The sequence below is a fragment of the Rhinoraja longicauda genome, chromosome 5 (assembly GCF_053455715.1).
Source record: "Rhinoraja longicauda isolate Sanriku21f chromosome 5, sRhiLon1.1, whole genome shotgun sequence".
In the NCBI taxonomy this organism is placed as follows: domain Eukaryota; kingdom Metazoa; phylum Chordata; class Chondrichthyes; order Rajiformes; family Arhynchobatidae; genus Rhinoraja; species Rhinoraja longicauda.
The window spans coordinates 21495847-21523030 of record NC_135957.1 but is presented as its reverse complement, the minus strand read 5'-3'; the positions used below and the strand labels follow the sequence as shown (position 1 = coordinate 21523030).

The following is a 27184-nucleotide window of genomic DNA, read 5'->3' as shown; positions in this document are numbered from 1 at the left end:
GTGTGTGCGCGCGCGTGAGTGTGTGCGTGCGTGTATACGCTGAACTTCTTTTCCTTTATTACATTGCTTGCAGTGCACGATGTTTACATATTATGTTGTGCTGATGCAAGAGTAAGAATTTCATTGTTCTGGTGGGACATACGACGATTAAAACACTTTAAACTTTTGACATGAAGGGTCATCGACCCAAAACATCAATTCTCTTTCTCTCGGCACAGATGCTGCCTAACCCAGCGAGCATCCCAGCATTCTGTTTCTTTTTCATTTCAGAACTGCAGCACCCGTGGGGTTTTGTTTGCTTATCAGAATCCTGGATTTCCCTGCCCAGCATTTCTCTGCAAGCAATCTCACCAGGGATTGAAGAAGGTGGACGCCTACCATCCTGACAATGGTAATTAGGGTTGGACAGTATTTGCCAGCCTTGGCATTGTTGACCACAGACATGAAAAATAACTAAAACCCCTTTTCTTAGGCTGTGACCAAAACATACAAAACACTCGTAACAACTTGTTTCTACCTCCGTTCTGTCCCTTCAGCTGTGGAGGCCAAGTCAATGGATATTTTTAAGGTGGAGATTGACAGATTCTTGATTAGTAAAGGTGTCAGTGGTTATGGGGAGAAGGCAGTGGAATGGAATTGAGAGGGAAAGATAGATCAGCCATGATTGAATGGTGGAGTAGATTTGATGGGCCCAATGGCCTAATTCGGCTCCCAGAACTTATGATCTCGAAGGATTTAATTTCCAAATGCAAGGAGATGACTCGCAGCAAAACATTCTCTCAGGAATAAAATTATAAAAAAGAGCAAACACGAATTCAAGGCATTAAGGAAAAGAGGTCGCAACTTGAAAAATAGAGTGTCCCGCATCTTCAGATATGCAAAAACAATTCAACACTGGAGAGCGCAAAAGACACAGGGAAGGAAGCCCCTGCTGGACCCCAGGGGTCAACCCAATCAATGCCTCGGTACAGATAAGGACTCACCAGGGTGTCCCCAGAAAGGGCCTCCAGGAGCGAAATCAGGTTATGTCCATCTCGTAGATCCTCGTAGAGATCATTTATGTGTTTCCGTACCTAGAGAAAAGATAGAAATAAAATGCAATGAGCACTGTTCAACAAATACCAATTATTCACAAGAAAATCCCACTAGTAGTCATTGTGATACCGGGTGGAATTAAGCTTTAATTCCTCTGTTGGTTGCACAATAACCTCTGTCCTCTACAGTAAACGTATGGCATGGCGGGACAATACACAGCAGAGGGTTATCAGGTCAAGAACTTGATTCATCACCACTTTCAATGTAACCCTCACTGAAGTTGATAGATTTCGTTTTAAGTTCAAAATTCATTAAGACTTCTTCAATGACTGATTTGCCAAAATCGAGTCATTTTCAGGACCAATCTGGCCCAAGGCAAGTGAGATATATATTCGATAAACCCACTATTTTCTGGAAATTACTGGGTTAATTAAACAGAAGGTATCACAAAATGCTGGAGTAACTCAGCAGGTCAGGCAGCATCTCTGGAGAGAAGGAATATGTGACATTTTGGGTCGAGACCCTTCTTCAGACTGATGTCAGGGGGGGCGGGACAAAGAAAGGATATAGGTGGAGACAGGAAGACAGTGGGAGAACTGGGAAGGGGGAGGGGAAGGGAGGGAAAGAGGAGCTATCTAAAGTTAGAGAAGTCAATGTTCATACCGCTGGGCTGGAAGCTGCCCAAGCGAAATATGAGATGCTGTTCCTCCAATTTGCGGCGGGCCTCACTATGATACTGGAGGAGGCCCATGACAGAAAGGTCAGACTGGGAGTGGGAGAGGGAGTTGAAGTGCTCAGCCACCGGGAGATCAGGTTGGTTAAGGCGGACTGAGCGAAGGTGTTGAGCGAAACAATCGCCGAGCCTGCGTTTGGTCTCGCCGATGTAGAGAAGTTGACATCTGGAACAGCGGATACAATAGATGAGGTTGGAGGAGGTGCAGGTGAACCTCTGCCTCACCTGGAAAGACTGTTTGGGTCCTTGGATGGAGTCGAGGGGGAGGTAAAGGGACAGGTGTTGCATCTCCTGCGGTTGCAGGGGAAAGTGTCTGGGGTGGGGATGGTTTGGGTAGGAATAAACATGTCAATGTCAAACTGGAGACTAAAACCCTAAATACATCAAGTTTATGTTAATACAGAAATTTCACATGAACCGAGATAGACACAAAGTGCTGAAGTAACTCAACGAGTCAGGCAGCATCTCTGGAGAAAAAGGATAGGTGATCTTTTGGGTCGGGACCCTTTTTCAGACTCCAGACAGAATAGTTTCTACATTCCACATGAACAGTCCTGGATCCTAAAACACAACCACACTTTTGGCATTCTCAAATGCTGAAAGTTAGCACAAAGCATTGTGTGAAAAACATTCATTGTCATAGAAGTGGCTGTAACCAACTTGTGAAATGTGATGCTACCCCTTGGAAAATACATTTGTATTATATAAGTTACTGAATTTAAGCAACACTAAATAAAGGACTGAAGAAGGGTCCCTACCCGAAACGTCACCTATCCATTTTCTCTGGAAATGCTGATTGGCCCACTGAGTTACTCCAGCACTTTGTGTCATTTTTTTATAAACTAGCATCTGCTGTTCCTTGTGTCTCCACTAAATAAATCCACATATGTTACCCTCATTATATTTTATATTTACTGATAAAACAGGCCAAAACAAAGAAATGCTGAAATAGATAGCTGCTTTCTATCAAAAACCATTACTATCTTGCAGGTTAGTTCCTCACTACCTTGGCCAGGCTTTCTCATTCATAAACCACCCTGCTGAGAAGTAAGGAAGGGTGAACATTATGTAGAAGATGTCACAGATGCCCAAATTCAAGCCACAATAAAGTCCCTGCATTTTATCATGAAGATATGATTACAAAGTCACACTCCATGGGCTTGACAGTTAATTCCTTTTGATTGAGAAGGCCCAATACTTCTCAGTTTCCTAATTCAATTGATCTTGGTGAATTAACACCATTTTCAAAGGATGTCATAAGCAAACATCAAAGCACCATTTGATGCTAAATCCTTCATATCCAGAATTCTCTAATTCCTGCCTCGATAAGTAGCCAGCCCTCCCTTGTCCTATCTAGTATTCCTTTAAAGATACTGCTTTTACTGGTATCTCATGTTGTTTGATTGCATTCCCACAAATCCCTTTGAGTTATTTTGCTCATAAAAGCCAGCTCTCTTTGAGTGCAGTTTCACAAGAATATGAATGAAGATTTCCTCACACAGGATTTGAATCCAATTCTAGAGGCAAAAATGCTAGTTTCTGTCACAGAAATCTGACAGGCATCTCCAGAGATGCTGCCTGTCCCGCTGAGTTATTCCAGCATTTTGTTTCTATTTTGGGTTTAAATCAGCATCTGCAGTTCCTTCTTACACAATCCGACAGGCAAGATGGGAGTGGACTTCTTGAGAAGATTCAACAACCAGTGGCGCTGGTGCTAGATCTACGGTTCATAGTTCCAGTGACCCAGGTTCAATTCTGACCTCCACTGCTGTCTGTGTGGATTTTTGATATCCACCCCCCCCCCCCCCCCCCCCCCGTGATCACATGGGCATTTTCCAGGCACTCCCGTTTTCTTCCACAGATGCGAAGGGAAATCTGGCCACTGCAAATCGTCCTTAATATATAGGCGAGTGGCAGAATCTGTGGAGAGTTGATGGGAACACAGAGGAGACACAAGGAACTACAGATTACGGAATCTTGCATTGAACACAAGTACTGGAGCAACTCAGTATGGCAGGCAGCATCTGTGGAGGAAGTGGACAGGAAATTTTTCGGGTTGGGACCATTCTTCAGACATGGCGGGAATGTGGGAATTAACGTTGGATTAATGGAAAGGGATCCTTGATAGTCGGCGCAGACTCAATAGACAATAGACAATAGACAATAGGTGCAGGAGTAGGCCATTCAGCCCTTCGAGCCAGCACCGCCATTCAATGCGATCATGGCTGATCACTCTCAATCAGTACCCCGTTCCTGCCTTCTCCCCATACCCCCTAACTCCGCTATCCTTAAGAGCTCTATCCAGCTCTCTCTTGAAAGCATCCAACGAACTGGCCTCCACTGCCTTCTGAGGCAGAGAATTCCACACCTTCACCACTCAGTGGGCTGCAGTGCCTGTTTCTGTGCTGTAAGACTCTAAGATCAGACACACACGTTCACGGCTCTGGGGGAGGTACGGGTTCTGTACATTGCAAACAACAACGTGCAGAAGGAACTTTGTTTCTTGCTGAAGATTCCAACATAAGCAGTCTCCTGTGAAGATTCCAACATCTGTGTCATAAGGTCATGAGTAATAGGAGCAGAATTAGGTCATTCGGCCCATCAAGTCTACTCCGCCATTCAATCATGGCTGATCTATATCTCTCTTCTAGCCCCATCCTCCTGCCTTCTCCCCATAACACCCTGACACCAGTACTAATCAAGAATCTATCTGCTCTGCCTTAAAAATATCCATTGTCTTGGCCTCCACAGCCTTCTGTGGCAAAGAACTCCACAGATGCACCACCCTCTGACTAAGGAAATTCCTCCTCATCTCCTGTCTTAAGGAACGTCCTCCTTGGAGAATGTGTCTCCAAGTTCTGTACCATCACTCACTCTCTCATGGCACAATCATTTTGCTCACAGCTCAAACACTGGTCAACTCCTGCCCCACAAGAAGAGAAGAAATACGAACAGATTATCAAGCTTTCTGAAAGAGTTTTATGGGGTATAAATGCTGGCCAAAACCCTGGAGCACATCATCATCTATAACCCTCATTACTCTGCATGTGTCAATCCACCGAAGGTAGACACAAAATGCTGGAGTAACTCTGCGGGTCAGGCAGCATCTCTGGAGAGAAGGAGTGGGTGATGTTTCGGGTCGATCCACCTTTTTCCCTCAAGGGAATACTTACCGGCTCTCTCTCAGACCAAGCTGTTGATCGCCTCTCATAAACTTTATGGCTTAGCAGCAAGTTTTTAATTAGGATGCAGTAAACATAGTGTTTTTTTGCTCCACTGGAGGAATGTCATACTTGTTATTAGTTGTTGCCATTGAGGAGGAAAGAGGAGGAAACTTGCATTTATATAGCACCTCTGACCACAGCAGACTAGTGGAAAGCACCCTATCCAAAGGAATCCAAGAGCTGGAAGGAATAAACGGTAAGGTGTTTGCTGAAGAGATGTGCAGGAAAAAACAAGAGTTGAGAGAGCTGTGAGAAAGACAATGTAGAATTTCCAAAGGGTTTTGAGGGTTATGAAATCGATTTGCACAAATAAGAGTGAAAATGGAATAGAAACATAGAAACATAGAAAAAAGGTGCAGGAGTAGGCCATTTGGCCCTTCGAGCCTGCACCGCCATTCAATATGATCATGGCTGATCATCCAACTCAGTATCCCGTACCTGCCTTCTCTCCATACCCCCTGATCCCTTTAGCCACAAGGGCCACATCTAACTCCCTCTTAAATATAGCCAATGAACTGGCCTCAATGATGGACCAAACAATTAAATGACGGCCAAAATCTGTGCCCAGCACAGAAGAGAGATTACTGATGCACCAGAGGATCTGCTGAAACATCTGCTCCAAAAGAGGCCATTCATCCCCCTGTTCCAATGCTGGACCTTTGCTTGAGCTTATTTCATTGCAGAATTTGGCAGGCCCTAGAAATATTTAGAGTCATATGGGGCATAGAGCCAGACAGCATGAAACCCTTCGGCCCAACTTGTTCATGCCAACCAAGGTGTCCCGTCTAGACTAGTTGCACCTGCCCACATTTGGCCCATATCCCTCTAAACCTTTCCTATCCCTGTACCTGTCCAAATGTTGTTAAACCTTCCTTAAATTCTAAATATATAACCCATTTTCCTTTAGCATTGAATCTGATTTCCTGGCCTTTTAAAGACGATAATATGTCACAATAATTCACTGCAACAAACATTTCTCCTGGGTTTTTACCCTAGATCCCCAGTTACTGTTTCCCCTGTTTTTCTATCAGATCTATAGACGAGGGGAAATCCTAACAATTCTAAAACAGATGGATTTTACTATCAAACTGACTAGACTCCAGCTTGTGTCAGAGATCATGTACATCAGTGTCAGAACCCTGTGTGTAGGAAAGAACTGCAGATGCTGGTTTAAATTGAAGGTAGACACAAAATGCTGGAGTAACTCAGCGGGTCAGGAAGAAGGGTCTGGACCCGAAATGTCACCCATTCCTTCTCTCCCGAGATGCTGCCTGACCCGCTGCGTTACTCCAGCATTTTGTGTCTACCTTAGTGTCAGAACCCTTCCTTTAACCAGCGTCCAGTCAAGGTCACTCAGCACTCAAGGTCACTCAACTCAGGGGGGCACGGTGGCACAGCAGAGGGCAGCACAGTGGCACAGAGTGGCTGCCTCACAGAGCCAGACACCCGGGTTCGATCCTGACTACAGGCTCTGTCTGTACGGAGTTTGTACATTCTCCCTGTTGTAAAATTGTAAATTGTCCCCAGTGTGTAGGATAGTGCTAGTGTACGGAGTGATCGCTAGTCAGCGCGGACTCGGTGGGCTGAAGGACCCGTCTCCACACTATATCTCCAAAGCACTGCGTGCTCGGGAACAATAAACCAATGCTCTACCATTTCTAAAAAATACTGTGTACTTTGTGGATTTAAAACAGGAAATAGAATCGTTGCTGCCTGTATAAATATAACATAATTAACCATGGCATCATAGTCTCATTCCGTTTAATCTGAAAGAGTAAACCTTACTTCTTGGGCAGTCCCTCGGAATCAAGGATGGCTTGCTGCCACTCCAGTTTTGTGGTCCTTAGGGGGAGGCCAGTGTGGGAACCGTGGGCTTTTTCCCACAGATGGGGCAGAAAGTGCATGGCAGGACAGGTGGGGGATGGATAGGAAAGGTTTCTTCTCTGCGCTGCCAATGCATGGAGGTTCCAATATTACCTTGAATGCTCCTTCTCCACTGCTCCCATGGGTCTGGGATTCCCAGGAATCAGTAAGTTAGCGTACTTTTTTACGGTAGCTTTCGCACATCCTGGAATTGTTTCCTCGATCTGCCCAGTAATTATTTCCTGTGACTGAGTTTCCTCTTGGGAGACTGATATTGGGCATGTGAATGACTGGGCCTGCCCAAGTGTAACTGGGGTTACAGTGCTGCAGATGTTGGGCTGGGAGAGGATGCATTGAAGTAGATTGGCATCCTGAAACCAGCTAATGGCAGAGTTTACAATGATAAATACTGGACATGATCCTTGACAAGTGGAGGTGGGTTAATCAATGGAGACACAAGTGATTGCAGAGTTACATCATGGTGGACAAGTAATTCAACCAAGGATGTGGTGAAGTATCTTAAAAGGGACAGATGACTTTGGATAGACACAAAATACTGAAGTAACTCACCGGGTAAGGCAACATCTCGGGTGATGTCACCTATCAATTTTCTCCAGAGATGTTTCCTGACCCGCTGAATTTCTTCAGCATTTTGTACCTATCTTCGGTTTAACCAGCATCTGCATATTTCTTTGGTATTACACGATGATTTGGACCTCTGCTTTCCCAAGCTCATCATCCTCAACTCATCTTTCGCTTGACCAGCTTACAACCCAGCGGTATGAACATTGATTTCTCTGATTATCTCCCCCCCCCCCCCCAGTCATTCTACCAGTTCCACTGTTTGCATCCCTGTCGTTAGCACATCTTCCCCAGCCAACTATGGGCCATTATGGACACCACCATTTCTGAGGTCATCTGTTGCCAGACTTGGTTTGTTCTGGCCTTCTCTATCTTTCAGCCTGAAGACAGGTTCCAACCCAAAACATCACCTATTCCTTTACTTCAGAAATGTTGCTTGCCCTGCTGAGTTACTCCAGCATTTTTTTTGTCTATTCTCAACTCATGTTAAATCTGAGATTATTTACTCAGATTAATCACCAGCTCCATTGTATCCAGCCGCTACCAGTGTGGTCAATAGTTAACCTCATGGGCCTCAGTCCTTGCTTGGCCAGTACTTCCATTGAAGACATCACTGTGACATACACATCATAAGGAAGCCCATAGCTGACTGTTTCTCATAACATTTGGATGTCGGAAGCCTCAAGAAAGAGACAAAATCAGTTACCACACAATTACCTTAAATCCAACTGTGTTATTTGAGTAGGCTGAGAATTCGCTTATTAAAGAATTGCCATAGAAACGCATCATGTTCTGCCAAGTATAAATGAATCACAGCAACCACACAAAGTTTACAAAGTAGTCCCCACAGAAAAATAAGGTGTGGTCTATGATAAATCATTTAGCTCCAGAAGAAAGAGGCTTCACAGATTTGCCAATGTCTAAAGTACAACCGTACTATTTTGTCTCCCCTCTCTGCTTTGGCCTGCTTTTGCAAGCTTTCATTTCATCTCAATCACTGAAACCAAAAGGGGGTCAGGGGGGAAGATTTATTCTAAACATACATGGCCAATGCCAGAAATGTAGGCCATGAGTTGGTGAAATGTTGCAGCACAAGATAAACTCGTGCCTTACAGCAGCAACATTTCAACATCCTATGGAGAACACAAGGAATAAAAACTTATTGCCTAGATCATTGTTGCAAAACATTTGAATCACCGACCCCGAATTGGTCAGTTTGTGTTTGCGATCATGTTAACACTGTTTAACCAGTCATGTATTCACCCTTGCATTTTGTACATTAATAGCAACTGCTTCCTCAACTTGCAAGATAAATACCGGCTCCTGCAGCTAATGAGAGAGCGTTGACTTAACGACCTACAGCCTCCCCGTCCTTCACAGCTGCCAATGTGAGTAACAAGGCATATCAATCAACTCCTGCTTTGGAAGCTCCTGCCCTCTTCTGTTAGAGAACCATCAGGATACCACAAACTCCGTTTGTATCCAGTATATTCACAGTCCTTCCTTACTGCAGAGGTGGAGGCCATTGCACCCATCAAGTCCATTCTGGCTCTCTGAGCAATCCCAGCAACTCCATTCCACATTAATTTTCCCTGTAATCTATTCCCTCGCACATGTGCATTAAAGTCACCTTATTTTTCTCTGCTGCTCACCCACACTAACGGGTCATTTCCAATAGATAATTACTCTCCCAACCCCTCTCAGGGATGAGGGAGGCAACCGGAGCACCCGGAGGAAACCATTAATGACAGGGAGAAGGTGCAAACACCACACAGACAGCACTGGAGGTTTGGGTCGAACCTGGAATCACATATATGTATATTTTGAAAGAATATTTTGCTGTAAAATATTACATGAAATCTGGGCGGCACAGTGGCGCAGCGGTAGAGTTGCTGTCTTACAACGAATGCAGTATCGGCGACTTGGGTTCGATCCTGACTACTGGGTGATGTCTGCACGGAGTTTGTACATTCTCCCCGTGACCTGTGAGGGGTTTTCTCTAAGATCTTCAGTTTTCTCCCACACTCCAAAGATGTACAGGTATGTGGGTTAATTGGCTTGGTAAATGTAAAACAAAAATTGTTCCTAGTGCGTGTAGGCTAGCGTTAATGTGCGGGGATCACTGGTCAGCACGGACCTGGTGGGCCGAAGGGCCTGTTTCCACGCTGTATCTCCAAAATAAACTAAACGAAAAATCTCAGGCTTCTCCACCAGCTGCAGTGTCAGATGTACCACCTGAAATAAGTAAACATTGAGAATAGATGCATGCAAACCCTTCCCTCCCAACCCCACCCCACCCCACCCATTGACTCCATCTACATCTCACACTGCCTCAGGAAAATCAAAGACCACACACCCAGTCATTCTCCCTGCACCCCTCTCCCATCGGGCAGAGGTCCTGCCTGACCCGCTGAGTTACTCCAGCACTTCGTGCCTTTCTTTGGTCGTAACCTGCATCAGTAGCTCCTTGTTATTATATTTTTTAAAGAATAATTTCATCCAATGAAATCTCCGTGAAGCACAAAACTACACCTGATTTGACTACACATTCTGCACTGCTCGGTCCACATAGTCTGAAGCAGACACATGCTACACATGATTAGTCATTGCGTGACACAAGATTAGATCAGGATGTGAAGACTAACAATGATCTCATCTTAAGGGAGCACAGAATTATGCAGGAACAAAGTTGAGGCAAAACCTTCATCCCACTCGCTGCTTGACTGCACCACTTAAAATCACGAAGCAAACACCAAACTCGTGTGTCGCCCAGCGTTTCCAGGGTCTCAAATATGGATGGAAAACTCCAAAGCAAAGCAGAAACCCACCCACCCCTTTCATATACATTTGCTAAGTTAGATCTATTCCAATATTGACCTGAAAGACATTTGACTAAGATTTATATTGCTTCTTACAGAGTGCTGAGGTATTCCAAAGTGAGCATAATCCGAGTGTTAAATTATAGGGCACCGTCCTATGCTCACATATTACAGGAAGAGAGAAGGGTACTTAGAGATCACGAGTCACACGAACATGCTACCTTAGTTTTATAACCCGATGGTCTGCTTAGAAACTCCACTCTGCTGAGATATAAACAGATGGACAACCATGTTCCTCAAGCTGAGGTATTCTAACGTGAATCCGAGGTCAGGATTGACCTCCCACTTGACCTCCCACAGAAGAAAATAATGGGTCGGCAATGAAGCAAATAGTTACTTTTTTGATTATTCCCATTTTTATTCCTTAATAACAATCAACTTTATATCTGCTTATATGATTTAAACCTTTCAAATGCAATCTGGACCCACTACTCAAAGATCACCTGTGCCACCACTAGAGGGAAGCCCTCTCTGGTGATGTCAACACTTTGACTGCCGATGTTCAGTTTAGAATTTTGAGATACAGCATGGAAACAGGCCCTTTGGCCCACAAAGTCCACACAACGATCGATCATTCATTCACACCTGTTTCAATGTTATCCCATGCACTACACACTAGGGGCAATTTATAGATGTCAATTAACCTACAAAACCTGCACGTCTTTGGAATGCGGGAGAAAACCGGAGCACCCAGAGGAAACCCACGTGATCACAGGAAGAACATACAAACTCCACACAGACAGCACCTGTTGTCATAATCAAAGCCGGGTCTCTGGTGCTGTAAGCCAGTAACTCCACCGCTGTGCTACTATGGTTTAAGTATGGTCAGGGGGAAGAGGTGAAATTGGATATTTGGAACTTAATTTCCATATCCAATTGCAACCATGGTAACTAAAATTAAGATTCTTTGCACATTGGTTTTCTAATAGAGAAATTGGGGAAGGAAACACCAGTAGTAAACTGCACCATTAGTTTCTCGACATGTAGTTGGATTTTGTTTGAACATAAACACAAAAGAACACAAGAAACAGAATGGGGTAGAGGCCATTCTGCCCAACATGTGTGGTCTGCCATTCAATAAGTTAATGGCTGACCTTTCCCGCACTAACCCAATGACACTTGATTCCCTTAACATCTGAACATCTGTCACTATCTGCCTGAATAAAATCAGCAACTGAGCGTTCATAGCCTTCTCGGGTAGAGAATTCCAGAGGATCACCGGTTCAGCCGAAGAGCTATTTCATCCTGAATGGTCTTCCGCTGATTTTGAGAACTCAACAGTTCTTGACAACTCACCCAAAGCTTGGGGCCAAACGCAGGCAAATGGAACCGGTTCAGATAGACATCCTGATTGGCATGGACCAGTTGGCCCAAAGGATCTGTTTCCGTGCTCTATAACTCGATTACTCTAAGGCCTCACTAGCCACCAAGCACCCATTGACAATCCAATCCTATTTTGTTCTCCCCAAATTCCCATCATCTCCACCACCACACCCCACAGGTTATATCACTCACATTTACACTAGAGGCAATCTACTTGGCCATTTAACCTCCCAATTCACATGCCTTTGGGATGTGGGAGGAAATCCACCCAGTCACCCAGTGAGAAGGTGATATCCATGTAAATAAGTAGGAAGGAACTGCAGATGCTGGCTAGACACCGAAGATAGACACAAAATGCTGGAGTAACTCAGCGGGACAGGCAGCATCTCTGCAGAGAAGGAATGGGTAACACTTCAAGTTGAGATCTTTCTTCTGTCTGAAGAGGCGTCTCGATCGGAAATGTCATCGATTCCTTTTCTCCAGAGACGCTGCCTGCCCTGCTGAGTTACTCCAGCATTTTGTGTCTATCTTCTATGTAATATAAGGTCAGGATTGAATAAAGATCTCTGGAGCTGTGAGGCAGCAGATCCACCCGCTGCACCGTCATGTTGCCCAAGAGGAACTGGTGTTCAGAAAAAGTCTTGAGTGGCTTTTCTGCTTTAGACTGAAGTTCTCAATTATTTTACTCACAGGACTCCTCTAATCTCAATACTGCATGGATATGAGATGGGAAGCTCGTGAGAACGGCCCCACCACTTAAGGTCATGTCTCCAGTCAAAGAGGTTCAGGAAATCACAGCAGGAGTCAAGCTAGCTCATAGCACGAGAAATAGCAGACAACACAATCATTTGCTGTTCCCAGCGCAGCATGTACTTAGCTTCCGGTAAATTGTTTATATTAAAAGATATTTAATGAATAACCATTTCCTACATCTTGTAAGCAGGTCTTTGCATCGAGTCACAGGAATTACATGTGAAGTCAGACCGTAAAGAAAAGCTACCTTGAAAAGAAGGTACAGTACATTACTTGTGAGGCGACAAGATGACATTGGAGGTTTTCTTGAATTTGAGCTGTCAGATTAACATTTTAATTTTGACTTGATTCCCTTGAGTTTGGCAGCAATCAGGATTATGCAGTCAATTCCTTCCACAAACAACTTTCCAAGTGGATCACAGCTTTGCATTGACTAAGCTCCTCATTCAGAAATTATTACTAATGCTCTATTGAGCTCAAACATCTCGTTGCAGATCAAAAGGGTTTGCAACCCTCAGTCTCAGGGCTATTCAGACGACAAGTATTTTTTTGTGAAAAAGGTCTGAAGAAAGTTCTCGACCTGAAATGTCACCTATTCCTTTTCTCCAGAGATATTAATTGTTCTGCTGTGTTACTTCAGCTTTTTGTGCCTATCTTCGGTTTAAATCAGCATTTGCAGTTACTTCCTACACAAGTTGTTTTTTTGTCATGCAGAGACTGATGCAGCCATTAATGTCACAGCCGCAGTGAGCTTCCATCCACTGTAATGCGATGGCAACGAGATAATCTGTTTTTAAATTATTTCAATCAAGCGACAAATGCCAGCCAGGTCATGAGGGAATCAGCCCTGCCTTTCCGCAAATTTAGATTTAGTTTAGTTTAATTCATTGTTGTCATTTACTGAGGTACAGTGAAAATCTTTTTGTTGCGTGCGATCCAGTCAGCAAAAAGACTATATGTGATTACAATCAAACTATACATGATTACAGTCAAAATTAGAGTCATCAAGGGATTCAGCATGGAAATAGCCCCCCATTGATCCACTGAATCTGTGCTGGCTCCTAAGGTCCCATTAACATTAATCCTATTTCAGCTCAATTTACTTTCCTCACATTCAAATCGATTGCTCCAGATTTCACCACTCACTTACACAAGGGCCAATTTACAGCAGATGACTAACATAAACGTCTTTGAGATGCTGGAGAAAACCCATGTGCGGTCACAAGGAGAAGGTGCAGACTTCACACAGGCAGCTACAGAGGTCAGGATTGAACCTGGGTTGTTGGAGCTGTGAGGCAGCAGCTCTACCAGCTGCGCCACTCTGTCAACCGGGTGCCTGGATCTCTCCCTGTCCACAAGGTGGCAGAAGGGGCCACAGTTTAGTGACTCGTGCAAAGCACAAGAGCTCCAATGTTGCAGCCCTCCCTCAGGACTGCACTGAAGACCAGCTCAGGTGATGATGTTTGTGTGTCATAAGTCAGGCTTTGCCCATGGCATCGTTCCCAGTGACAATCAGCATCAATTCAACCGATTGCCGTGCCAACCATCGTGACTTGCAGCGGAAGAGTAGCTGCTCCACAAGGTACCAGAGAGTCCATCAGTGCCAACCACACGTACAAAGTAGGTGGGACAAGTTTGTACATTTGTTTAGTTTAGTTTTGTTTAGAGATTCAATGCTGAAACAGGCCTTTCGGCCCACTGAGTCTGCGCCGACCAGCGATTCCCCTGCACACTTGCACTACCCTACACACACTAGGGACAATTTACAATTATACCAAGCCAATTAACCTACAAACCTGTACGTCTTTGGAGTGTGGGACGAAACCGGAGCACCCGGAGAAAACCCACGCAGGTCATGGGGAGGACGTATAAATTCTGTACAGACATCACCTGTGGTCAGGATCGAACCTGGGTCTCTGCCGCTGTAAGGCGGCAACTCTACCGCATCGCCACCGTGCCGTCCATCAAATAGTTCCTAAGTTCATAAGTTCCAGGAACAGAATAAGCCCAATCGGCCCTTCAAGTCTACTCCACCATTCACTCATGATGGATCTATCTTTCCCTCTCAACCCTATTCTCCTGCCTTCTCCCCATAACTCCTGGCACCCTTATTAATGAATAATCTGTCAATCTCCACCTGAAAAATATCCACTGACTTGGCCTCCACAGCCGTCTGTGGCAATAAATTCCACAGATTCACCACCCTCATATAGACGAGCATGGGAGGACGAATTGAACCAACTCATAATGCAAGATATATGGGATATAACATATAACATATAACATATAACAACTACAGCATGGAAACAGGCCTGTCCGGCCCTACCAGTCCACGCCGACCATTCTCCCTGACCTAGTCTCATCTACCTGCACTCAGACCATAACCCTCCAATCCCCTCCTATCCATATACCTATCCAATTTACTCTTAAATAATAAAATCAAGCCAGCCTCCACCACTTCCATGAAAGTTTACAACATATACACCAATGTTCATTAAATACTAGACACTCCTTAATACAATTTAAAATAATACATAGACTACATTATTCGAAGACGAAATTAAATAGGATTTTTCCTAGTATCTATTTGTGATAAATGTCAATTTCAAGAAGCTAATTTAACTCATATTTTCGTAACTTGTATAAAAATGCAAAACTTCTGGTTGGATATTTTTTAAATAGTTTCTAAAGTTATCGACAAACAATTGGATGTGGATCCAAAATTAATAATATTAGGATTATCAGAACATATTACAAATTTTACAACAAGTCAGGTACATTTTCTTGATTACAGTTTAATAACTGCGAAAAAATTAATACTTAAATTTTGGGAAAAAACAATAAACCCCACAATTAAAATGTGGATTACGGAAATGACAGAGACCTTGCATTTGGAAAAAATAAGATTTGCCTTAATTGACAAACCTGATTTATTTTTTTAAAACATGGTCTCCATTTATTGAATTTTTAGAAAAGTAAATGGGTTTGACACAGGACTAAAATAAAAATTTTAAATTAAAAGTTGAAACTTGAGTTTAGGGTTGGATGTACAACTGTGGTTATTGTCTCCCGGATCTACCCCCTTTAATTTTTATAGTTATAACTCTTTTTTTATTCTCTCTTCCCAATAGTTTAAAGGTTTTTTTTCATTTTTCTTTTTTTTGGTATTTTTTTTCATTCTTCTTTATTTTTATTTCCTCTCTTTAAAAATCTAAAAATTGAAGCTATGTAAGAACTTTGTAACAAATTTGTCTTTTATTTCTATTTGTACATATGCTTTTCACAAAAAAAACAACAAAAAAAAGATTCACCACCCTCTAACGAAAGAAATTATTTCTTATCTCCTTTTTAAAGGTACGTCCTTTTATTCTACGACTATGACCTCTGGTCCTAGACTCTCCCACTAGTGGAAACATCCTCTCCACATTCACTCTATCCAGGCATCAAAATATGGTAGTATGCAGCTGAAACACATCTTTGATGATCGCAATTGATCGCAGCCTATGCAAGACAGCTGGTGGCCTGACTTGTGGGAATGGGAAATCAATATCTGCCCTTGCAGGGCTATTGCAGAGAACAGTTCATGCAGAAAATGGCCCAGCAACAGAAAGAGTATGTGCATTAGTGGAGCGTTATTGATCAGCCAGAGCACGTGCCTCCTGAAGGGATGTCTCTCTGGACTTTGTGCTGCTTTCAGCTGCCAGGACTGAGTGGAATAGCTTGGTGCGACAAGGGACGTCAGCATGCTGTCGGTGCAAGTCTTATAACCTCCGAGGGATACTTGGCTTCTCCCTCGAGGCCAGAAGCAATGAGAATTCTTGCTTTGAAGACTCACCTCCTGATTGTGCAATGAGGCACTGTGCAGCACGGCCCGGGCATGATTGCAGTGCAGTCTCTGTAGCTGTTGGGATATGGTTAACCATTTGTGTACAAAAGATAAGACACAAAATGCTGGAGTAACTCAGCGGGTCAGACAGCATCTCTGGATGGAAGGAATGGGCGACGTTTTTTTGAGTCAAGACCATTCCTTCTCTCCAGAGATGCTGCCTGACCCGTTGAGTTACTCCAGCGTTTTGTGTCTATCTTTGGCTTAAACCAGCATCTGCAGTTCCTTCCTACACATTTGTCGCTAACCGGATCACTGCCGGATGCCGCACTGAGAATCTCGGGATCCTGCAGTACGTTTGGGGGCCGTGCCAGTACGCGTAGTGAGGTGGGGTTAAACATTCCTTACCCTGCTTTTTCCCAATACCACTTCATATTTGTTTTCCACACACCAGAGAATAGTCCTGATCTCCCATCTTCCTCATTGGAGACCCTTGGACTATCTTTAATCAGATTTTAGTGGACTTTATCTTGCACTTAACGTTGTTCCCTTTATCCTGTAACTGCACACTGTGAACAGCTTGATTGTAATCATTTATAGTCTTGCTGCTGACTGGATAGCTCGCACCAAAAAACGCTTTTCAGTGTACCTCGGTACACGTGACTCTAAACTAAAAAAAGCAATAAATGGAGAAAACGCTATTTCAATTTCAGCGTTGATGAAGTTTACAAATAAACCTGTATTATGGTCTTCAAGAATCTTCAATGCCAGCGCTCGTTCCTAGGCTCATGTCCACTCCCCAGATACAGTAAAAAAAAAACACACAGTGCTGGAGTAGGCAGCCTCTCTAGAGAGCATGGATAGGTGATTTTTCGGGTCGGGACCCTTCTTCAGACTGATTTTACCAGTCGGTCATGAGAGGTGGGGGTGGAGGGGGGGGGTGATAGATCTTTGGACAAAGGCCAGAGGTGAAAGGAGGAGAACTTCTTCAAAGTAGGCAGACCTTGAGGAGATTTTGCAGTGGAGCAGTAAAATGTAGCAACAAGGGACAGATACCGTTCCTGTTTAATGTTTCTGACCACTCACAGGTGCGTATATTGCCACCATATAACCATACCCTGTCAAGACAGGCTCTCACCTCTGTCAACCATGGCAACAAGACAAAGGAAACTACACCCTTCTATCAAGTGGTGTCATTTCAAACCTTCTAGATATGTCTATTGACCAATGTTTCTACCCCAATATGCACCATTCATCTTAGCCTCTTACAGGATGATCATTAACTAAATTAGAGAATTCTAGCCAGCATACGTAAAGAGTCTGATGATGCATAATGCATAAAAACAAACTGTGTTAAATTATAGGGCACTGTCCTGTGCTCACATATATAGGAAGAGAGAGGGGCATTTAGAGCTCATGAGTCACACGAACATGCGACTTTACTTTTATAACCCGATGATTTGCTTGGAAAATCTACTCTGCTGAGATGGACAACTTCATGTTCCTCAAGCCATCAGTTACCAGCTAGCAATTCTTGTAATAAAGGTGTTGCATGCCTGGCACTTGCCTGAGTAATAGGAGTGAGTCGATTTTTTTATATAGAGCAATGTTGGAAAACTCTGCATACCAACGAGCAATGAGATGGGGATTAGCACAATAGGCCAAATGAGCCCCAAAGAGGGGTTAGAAGGGAAACCAAGAAGTCAGGCAGATGTCCTTACCAGACCTTACACAGTAACACATTGTGGTCCTGGAGTTGACTGAGAACGACATATACTCAGAGCTGATTAGTGGGCAAACCAGTGAAGTAATTAACGCAGCTTCACCATGAGAGATATTGGCTCCACCTTCTCCTTCTTTCTCCAAAGCTCTCTCCATCTTTGAACCTTGTGCAGGACAGGTAGTGAGCAAAAGGGGTCCACAGACAATGTAAAAGCCCGGGAGTGCAATCTCAATCCCTATTACACTTCCAGAATAATGAGACGGCCAGATGCTGAACCATCAGGATTTCAGAACAATCAGATCCTGGGTTATTGAAGTTTTGCTATAATTAAGTACTTTTGAGGTTTACTCACTGTTGTAATGCAAGGAACAAGGCCATCAATTGGACTAAACTGCTCACTTATGTTCAATGAGCACTTTTTGACCTATTGATTGAATTGATTGAAAGATACAGCATGGAAACAGGCCCTTCGGACCATCAAGTCTGTACCGACCATCGATCATTCATTCACACTAGTTCGATGTTAACCCACTTTCACATCCACTCTCTGCACACCATGGGGCAATCTACAAAGGGCAATTAATCTACAAATCCGCACTTCTTTGGAATGTGGGAGGAAACCAGAGCACCTAGAGAAAACCGACAGGGAGAACGTGCAGATTCCACACAGACAGCACCCAAGGTCAGGATCAAAGTGGGGCCTCTGGAGCTGTGAGGCAGCAGCTCCACCAGCTGCGCCACTTTTGCAAAGGATTCTCACAGCACCGCTCTCCAACACAAAACAATTGCTTTGGAAACTTGGCAGGGGCCTTGGTTTAATGTCTTATGTGAAAGACAACGCTGGCAACAGTGCGGATCATGGTCAGCACCTCATGGGAGTCCCAACCCCATTCATTCATCCAACTCCACCAGGCTCCTGCTCCATCACTTTGCAAATGGATCCATTTCTTGAGAGATACCCTCACAAATCAGCTCTCGTAATCAGGGCCGTCTTAACGCATGGGCCTGATGGGCACTTGCCCGGGGGCCCACGAGCATAGGGGCCCCATGCTGATCTGTGTATGTTAAGTGACTTGCAATAAATAAATACTACTTTAAAAATGTAGGTTCAATAAATGCTTTTTTCGCAACATTTTCGGTCACTAAGTGCTTCTCACAGCGATCTGCAAGTGCTTTTCGCAACAATGTAGCACCCTAAGTCCATCGCTAAGTGCTTTTCGGTAAGTGCTTTTCGCCGTCACGACAGGGGGGGGCTGGTAGGGAAAGGGGGGTGGGGGAGAGTAACGGTGGGGGCCCCAGTACACTGCTTTGCCCGGGGGCCCATAATGCTGTAAAAACGGCCCTGCTCGTAATAACAAAATTTTCCCAAATTGGCACTAAGTGTGTCGGGAAAAAAACCTGCCTGTACTTCCAGCATTTTCTGATTTTATTTATGATTTCCAGCATCATCAGTATTTTTTTTCTTCTGATTTTCACTCAGTGTCAGAGTTCACTAAGGTCAATGCTCCAATCTGCAGAGTTGGTCCTGAACTCACTGCTCTCGTCTCTTGACAGCTCCCGCTAATATCCGGAAAGAGTTCATCTGAGTTCATCGGCAGGATATACAAAGAATGAGTTTAACAGAACCATGGAAAATATTAATTGAACACTTAAAATGAAGTGGCAAGAAACGAGCTGCTGGAGGAACTCATCAGGTCAGGCAGCATTTGTGGAGGCAGAGGGAGAGTCGACTAACGCAGGCTCTCGACTTGAAACGCTGACCAACCCTTTGCCTCAACAAAGGCTGCCTGACCCACTGAGTTCCTCCAGCACTTTGCATTCCGGATCCCAGCAACTGCAGTCCCTGCTTAAATTGAAAATCACTGCTGTGAACAAAGAGCAAGTGACCACCAGAGGGCAGAGTGGAGCACAGAGTTTGGAAATAAAAGCTGATCTTCAGAAATAATCTGAAAGAAACGTGGACCCAGCTTGAGAAGGCTGGCCAGGTTTCACCCGAAAGGTAGCTAAATTTGTCTGGATTGCCTTTCCCATCTGGACACGGAGACTGCTGCGAATGTTCAATTTTTCATTGAAGGTCAACATTACATTCACTCGCCAACTTTGCCCTCAACACTCCACAGACTGGAGCTTTCAATGTAGGTTCATAAGACATAGGGGCAGAAATTGGCCATTCAGCCCATCACGTCTACTCCACCATTCAATCATGGCTGATCTATCGTTCCCTCTCAACACCATTCTCCTGCTATCTCCCCATAAACTTTGACACTCAAACTAATCAAGACCTATCAATCTCCACCTTAAAAATACCCAATGTCTTGGCCTCCACAGCCATCTGTGCCAATGAATTATACGGATTCACAACCCTCTGACCAAATAAATTACTCCCGCCCCCCCCAACTCCCCTGTAAACTGTCTTACACCTACCCCTGCTGCCCCCAAGAGTTGTAATGCCCCCCCCCCCCCCCCCGGTATAACTTGGACTCAGCTGATTTCCAACAGTTCAGCATCAGTACAGTTATCCAGAGTACGAGCCCAGACTTTGGGCTCTAGTGTCCTGATGTGAAGTCTCTGCTCAGGTGAGAATGCAATCCACACGCCCATCACTGACATTCATATATATAAATATATATATATATATATATACACACACACACATATGGCATCTTTATAAAAGGACAGTGCCTGAAGGTACTTCACTGGAGCATTATCAAACAACAAATATTGCCATGGCAACAAGACTGGGCAAGATACAATGGTTCGGTGAGCAAAAGTTTGAGTGAAAGAGGCTGGTGGTGGCTGAACAGCGCCGGAGCAAGAAGAGAGGTCAAAAGGCAGGGACAAAAATGGAAAGTTCTGGAATCACTCAGCAGGTCAGGCAGCTTCTGTGCTGAGAGAAACTGAGAGAAACTGAGCTGATGTTCAATCAATGATCTCTTCTCAATACAGAATCAAGTTCTGATGATCCAAACCTTTAACTCTGCAGGGCACAAAGTGCTGGAGTAACTCAGCGGGTCAGGCAGCATCTATGGAGAACATGGATAGGTGACGTTTCGGTTCGAGACATTTCTTTAGACTGATGTGAAGACTTGAACACTGTTCCTCGTTCTACCGATGCACCCTGACCTGCAGTCTGTCTCCAGTGTTTTTTGCTTTTATTTTATTTCAGATTTCCAGTATCTGTGACTTTTCTTTTGCCTCAGATAGGCGGAGAAGTTGGTGGGGGAATTTCAGATTTTAAAAAAAGACCTGAATAGTCATCGACCCGACATTTCTATGCAGCAGATGGTATGCCTTATTGCATGACAAGAAGATAAACACAGATAAACAGGAAATTAAGCGACATCATTTAATTGATATGAAACACATCTGTTTCTCCAGAACAGCATCCATCATTGAAACTGGAACGATGACCGATCGAGTGTGAATGGGCAGCACCAAGCACATGAAGGAAGTAAGATGAGAGGGAGTAAGAACGTTTGGCATAATGTTCATGTAGAGCAGGAAAAGCTAAACCAACTGGATCTTTCACTTAGTTTTTTAGTTTTAGTTTTAGTTTTAGTTTTAGAGAGGGGGATGTGAGAAATAACTTTTTCACCCAGAGGGTGGTTGGAGTCTGGAACTCACTGCCTGGGGTGGTGGTGGAGGCGGGAACACTCACAACGTTTAAGAGGCATTTGGATGGGCACTTGAAATGCTACAACATTCAGGGCTACGGTCCAAATGCGGGAAAATGGGATTAAAATTAGACTGTGTTTGGTAACGGGCGGCACGGACACGATGGGCCGAAGGGCCTCTTTCTGTGCTGTAGGACTCTATGACTCTATGACTCTATGACAGCGCAGATACAGGCCCTTCGGCCCACCGGGTCCGCGCCAACCAGCGATCCCCGCACATTAACACTATCCTACACCCACTAGGGACAATTTTTACATTTACCAAGCCAATTAACCTACATACCTGTACGTCTTTGGAGTGTGGGAGGAAACCGAAGATCTCGGAGAAAACCCACGCAGGTCACGGGGAGAACGTACAAATTCCATACAGACAGCACCCATAGTCGCGATCGAACCTGAGTCTCTGGCACTGCATTCGCTGTAAGTCAGCAACTCTGCTGCTGTGCCACCATGACTTGAGAAATTAAAAGGCTGAAGGGATGTCTTAATTGGGGTTGTTTTGAAAATCGAGTGCTGGTGAGGTAAAAGTAGGGGAAACATTTCCATGTGGGTGGGGATGAGTTCAAACCCAAAAGGTCATTCAAGTGAATGTCCTTAACCCAGAGAACAATAAGAATGTGGTGTGTTAGAACGAACTGCAGATGCTGATTTAAACCGAAGATAGACACAAAAAGCTGGAGTAACTCAGCGGGACTGGAGAGAAGGAATGGGTGACGTTTCGGGTCGAGACAAGAATGTGGTATTTGCTGCTACAAGAAGTAATGCCGGTGAATAGCAGTGATCTATTAAAAGAAACTCAAGAAATTCATGCCATTGATTTTCACTTTTGTTTGCTTGCTTGCCACACTTCAGTCAGCAGAATAAACCAGGTGTCAAGACACTTCACCTCAACCTCACCCTCCCCTGGTTTAAGAAGTTGCTTCATTGTGAAGGGAAGACACACAGTGAAGGTCTGACTTGCAAAATTCCTGCTGTGTAAACGAGATTACACAGTAGTTTAAAAACCTGTGTTCAGAAATCCAGCGGTTTTGAATCCCCAGCAACAGTGACTGGTCTGACTATTCCCCACCCCAGGACCCTCTCCTCTCCTCCCTCATCCACACCCCCCATCCTCTTAACAGCCCATCTGTTCCCTTCTCCACGATCTGCAATGATATCACTCTGCACTTTGAAATTGTAGTTTTTAAAAAATAATATAAAATATGAGAAAATGTAGCACGGGTACATATTTATTGCACTACTTTAAGTCTTGGACTGCACGGGACCACATTATTTTCTGAACATTATCTGGTTGTGTTAAAGTCGCCCAAGTTGACAGGAATCTAGAATATGAATATAAGAAGGGCTGAATGGCCTACTCCTGCACCTATTGTCTATTGAATCAAGAGTACATACTATGTGTGGGTGCCACAGTGGAGCAGCTGGTAGAGCTGCTGCCTCACAACACCAGAGGTCTGGGTTCAATCCTGACCTCGGGTGCTGAATGTGTGGAGTTTGCACGTTCTCCCTGTAACCATGTGGGTCTCCTCCGAGTGCCCCGGTTTTCCCCCACATCCCAAAGACGTGTGGGTTTGGAGGTTAATTGGCCTCTGTAAATCAACCCTAGTGTGTAGGGAGTAGATGGGAAAGTGGGATAACATAGAACTAGTGTTGGAACGGGTGATCGATGGTCAGCGTGGACTCAGTGGGCCCTGGGGGCCTGTTTCAATGTTGCGTCTCTAAATTGAACTAAACTAAACTCTGAGAAAAGAGCATATTCAATGAAAGGATCTTCTGGCATGACCTCGGACATTCTTTTACTGGAAACTGCACCAACAAGTGGGACCTCATTCCAATGCCTGTGTGTTTTGCTTCCCTACATAATTTTGAATTTAATTGTTCATCTGTTCAACACAGCAGCACGTCACCACAAACTCATCAGCAAATCAAATGAACTTAACTTTTCACATTCCACCAGATGAGATCCAAATTCTTTCTGCAAGCACCTTCTCTTTTAACCAAGGTGCAAGAAACCTTTGTACATTTTATGGGTCATGCAATTGTAAAGCAAGCGCAAGAAAATAATGCAGTTTGTCTGATCAGGCAGCCCCAAGTGGCCTCAACAATGCTACTTGATCCATGGGTGCCTGGAACGTGCTGCTATAGGGGGTACTCGAGGCAGCGTAGGTTCACCAGGTTAAATTCCCGGGATGGCGGGACTGACGTATGATGAAAGAATGGATCGACAGGGCTTATATTCACTGGAATTTAGAAGGGTGGGAGGGGATCTTACAGAAACATAATAAAATTCTTATGTTTTATGCTCGATGCAGGAAACATTTTCCCGATGTTGGGGGAGTCCAGAACCAGGGGTCACAGTTTAAAAATAAGGGGTAGGCCATTTAGGACTGAGATGAGGAAAAACGTTTTCACCCAGAGAGTTGTGAATCTGTGAAATTCTCTGCCACAGAAGGCAGTGGAGGCAAATTCACTGGATGTATTCAAGAAAGAGTTGGAGATAGCTCTTGGGGCTAATGGAATCAAGGGATATGGGAAGAAAGCAGGAACGGAGTATTGATTCGGATGATCAGCCATGATCATATTGAATGGCGGTGTTGCTCGAAGGGCTAAATGACATTCCGGAAGTGGCGTGAGAGGACGCTGGCGTTGTTTGTTCGCCGCTTCTCACCGCTTCTCTGTTTGGATTAATTTTTCTGTTTTTGGGTTAATCTTCTCTGTTTGGATTAATCCTTCTGCTTGGATTAATCCTTCTGCTTGATCCTCCCGGCTTCATCTGCCCAGCTCTTCCACCGCTGCCTCCAAACCCACTCCTGGACATCTCACTCCTGTCTTTGCTGGCTTGGACTGCTCTCCTGTGGGTTACCTGGACAGCTAGCTAGCTCCCTGCTAGCCACCGCTGCAGTCATCGAGCTGCAGGATACTCGCTAGCTGCTAACGCTAGCAGTTGCCAGGCTGCCTCCTCTGCCTGCACGTCCTCAGCTCCCTATTAATCTTCAGGCTGCTCAGCTTCCTCGGTCCTCCTCATAGGCCATGCTCTGGATCAGCCTGTTGTGCCTGACGCTTTGGTCAGCTAGCCCGCGGCTGCCGGCTAACTTCTCCGGGCTCTGTGCTCCTTCGCTCCTGCCTGGCATGGCACTGAGGTACTTCGCCTCGAGGCTGCTCCAACTCAACAACCACTCCACTCCGCCATGCATCTCTGTCATCAAAAACCACGGACTTCTTCGCCGACCCGGGTACATCCACAGAGGCTCCGGTCGCAAGTTTGTTTATTCCCGGACAGGTCACTCCATCCCCGCACTCTGGTCATCTCAGCGGACTCCCACTCGTCGATTACGTCATCACAACAACGCACACGAGCGCGCCCCCTGTCTGCAAGCCCTGGCAAAATCACCCGTGTCCATCCACACCTACAAAGCAATATGAAGCTCACTCTGTTCAATACCCGGTCCCTCAACAATAAAAGCCACATTCTGAATGACTTCATTTTGGACAATAAACTGGACTTCCTCTGTCTGACTGAAACCTGGCAACAACCTCTGGATTACCTCTCACTCAACCTCACTACACCCAACGGATACTCCTACATCAATAAACCACGCTCGGAAGGCCGAGGTGGTGGGATTGCCGTAATTCACCGACAGGACATCAAGACCAGCCTCATCTCCATCTCATCTGCTCCTTCATTTGAACACCTGGCTTTTAAACTCTCTGGTCACACACAATTAGTCATGGCAGTTGTCTACCGCCCTCCCAAACCACACCCATCATTCCTTTCTGACTTCTCCGACTTTCTGACCCAGTTCTGTTCTCTCCCCCCCTCAATCCTCCTCCTCAGTGATTTCAACATCCACATGGACTCCACTGACTCCACAATAACCGCTGACTTCACTGAAATACTCAACTGCTTTAACCTCACTCAACATGTCAATTTTCCCACCCATAACCGTGGGTACATTCTGGACCTTGTCTGCTCCACTGGACTAAATCTACATCACCTCTCTGGCTCCGACCCCACCCTCTCCGATCACTTAGCCATCACCATGTCCGTCAACATTCCCACCCCAGCTCCAAGGCAAAATCAACTTCCGTAAGCTGAACTCTGTTTCACCTACCTCACTCTCATCCTCCCTCTCTGAAAAAATGTCCGCCTCTCCCTTCGTTGACCTCCACAGCCCCTCTGACCTCACTGACTACTACAACCACACCCTCTCCTCCTGCCTCGACCAGCTTGCACCTAGAAAAACCAAAAGTTTCCTTCACCCACTCTGCTCCCTGGTTTACCCCTGAACTCCGCGTGATGAAAACTCATGCCCGCCAACTTGGAAGACTCCGCAACAAAACAGGTCTCACAATTCACTCCCAAGCCTACAAAGACCACCTGCAGCACTACAAAGATACCCTCTCCCTCTCCCGCTCCGGAAACCCAAAAGCACTCTTCTCTACAATAAACAAACTCCTCAGCCCCCTGGACACCATCTCCCAGTCATTCACAGGCGACAACTGCACCTCTTTCCTCCCATTCTTCCAAATCAAAATAGACAGCATCTACAGCACCTTAACCACCAACGTACCTGGTCCCCCTCAAACCACCTGCCCCCCTTTATCCTGTCAACCCCTGTCTCAGTTCTCCCCAGTCTCCACCACCGACCTCTCTGACCTCTTCACAGGAATGAAAACTGCCACCTGCTCTCTGGACCCCATCCCCTCCAGCTTTGTCAAGGCCTGCCTTCCTGCTCTCTCTCCACTTATCACTGCAACAATAAACTCCTCCCTGTCCACTGGCATCATCCCGCCATCCCTCAAAATCGCTGCTGTCACCACTATTCTGAAAAAACCTGGACTCAACCCTGACACCCCAAACAACTTCAGACCAATCTCCAACCTACCCTTTCTGTCTAAAGTTTTGGAACGTGCTGTAGCTTCTCAACTCAAACATCACCTCTCTACCAATAACCTGTGTGAAACATTCCAATCCGGATTCCGCTCCAACCACAGTACTGAAACTGCACTCCTCAAAATCACCAACGACCTTTTCCTCTCCTCTGACGCTGGCAACCTCAACATTCTCATCCTACTCGACCTCAGCGCCGCCTTTGACACCATCAATCACTCCATCCTCCTCACCCAACTTGAAACCACCTTTAACCTCACCGGCACTGCCCTATCCTGGATCAAATCATACCTCTCCGACAGGCACCAGTTCATCTCCATTAATAACTGCAAACCCCCCCACCGCTCCCCTCCCCCAAGGTGTCCCCCAAGATTCAGTTCTCAGCCCCCTCCTCTTCATCCTGTACCTGTTCCCCCTTGGTCAATTAATCCGCCGTCATGGTCTCAAGTTCCACTGCTTCGCCGATGATATCCAGCTCCTCATCTCCACCGTCAATCTCCACCACCACACACTCTATCCTGACAAACTGCATCACTGAAATAAAATCTTGGACCAAAAACGCACACCAAATCCACCCACAACTTCACCCTCAACATTGATGGTTTCCCAGTATCCACCTCCCCTCACATCCGGAATCTTGGAATCATCTTTGATCAAACCCTCTCCTTCAACAAACAC

The 27184-nt window shown here is 45.1% G+C and overlaps 1 protein-coding gene across 11 annotated transcripts in view; it reads right to left on the bottom strand.

The window, feature by feature from the left end:
• The window catches only part of dst (dystonin), a 471716-nt gene that overhangs the window by 331990 nt on the left and 112542 nt on the right, over positions 1 to 27184 (bottom strand). For all 11 annotated transcript variants that reach the window (XM_078399038.1, XM_078399030.1, XM_078399031.1 and 8 more), the window contains one exon: positions 984 to 1073. In XM_078399038.1, coding sequence (XP_078255164.1) covers positions 984 to 1073 — 90 coding nt within the window. The remainder of the gene's footprint in view (positions 1 to 983; positions 1074 to 27184) is intronic.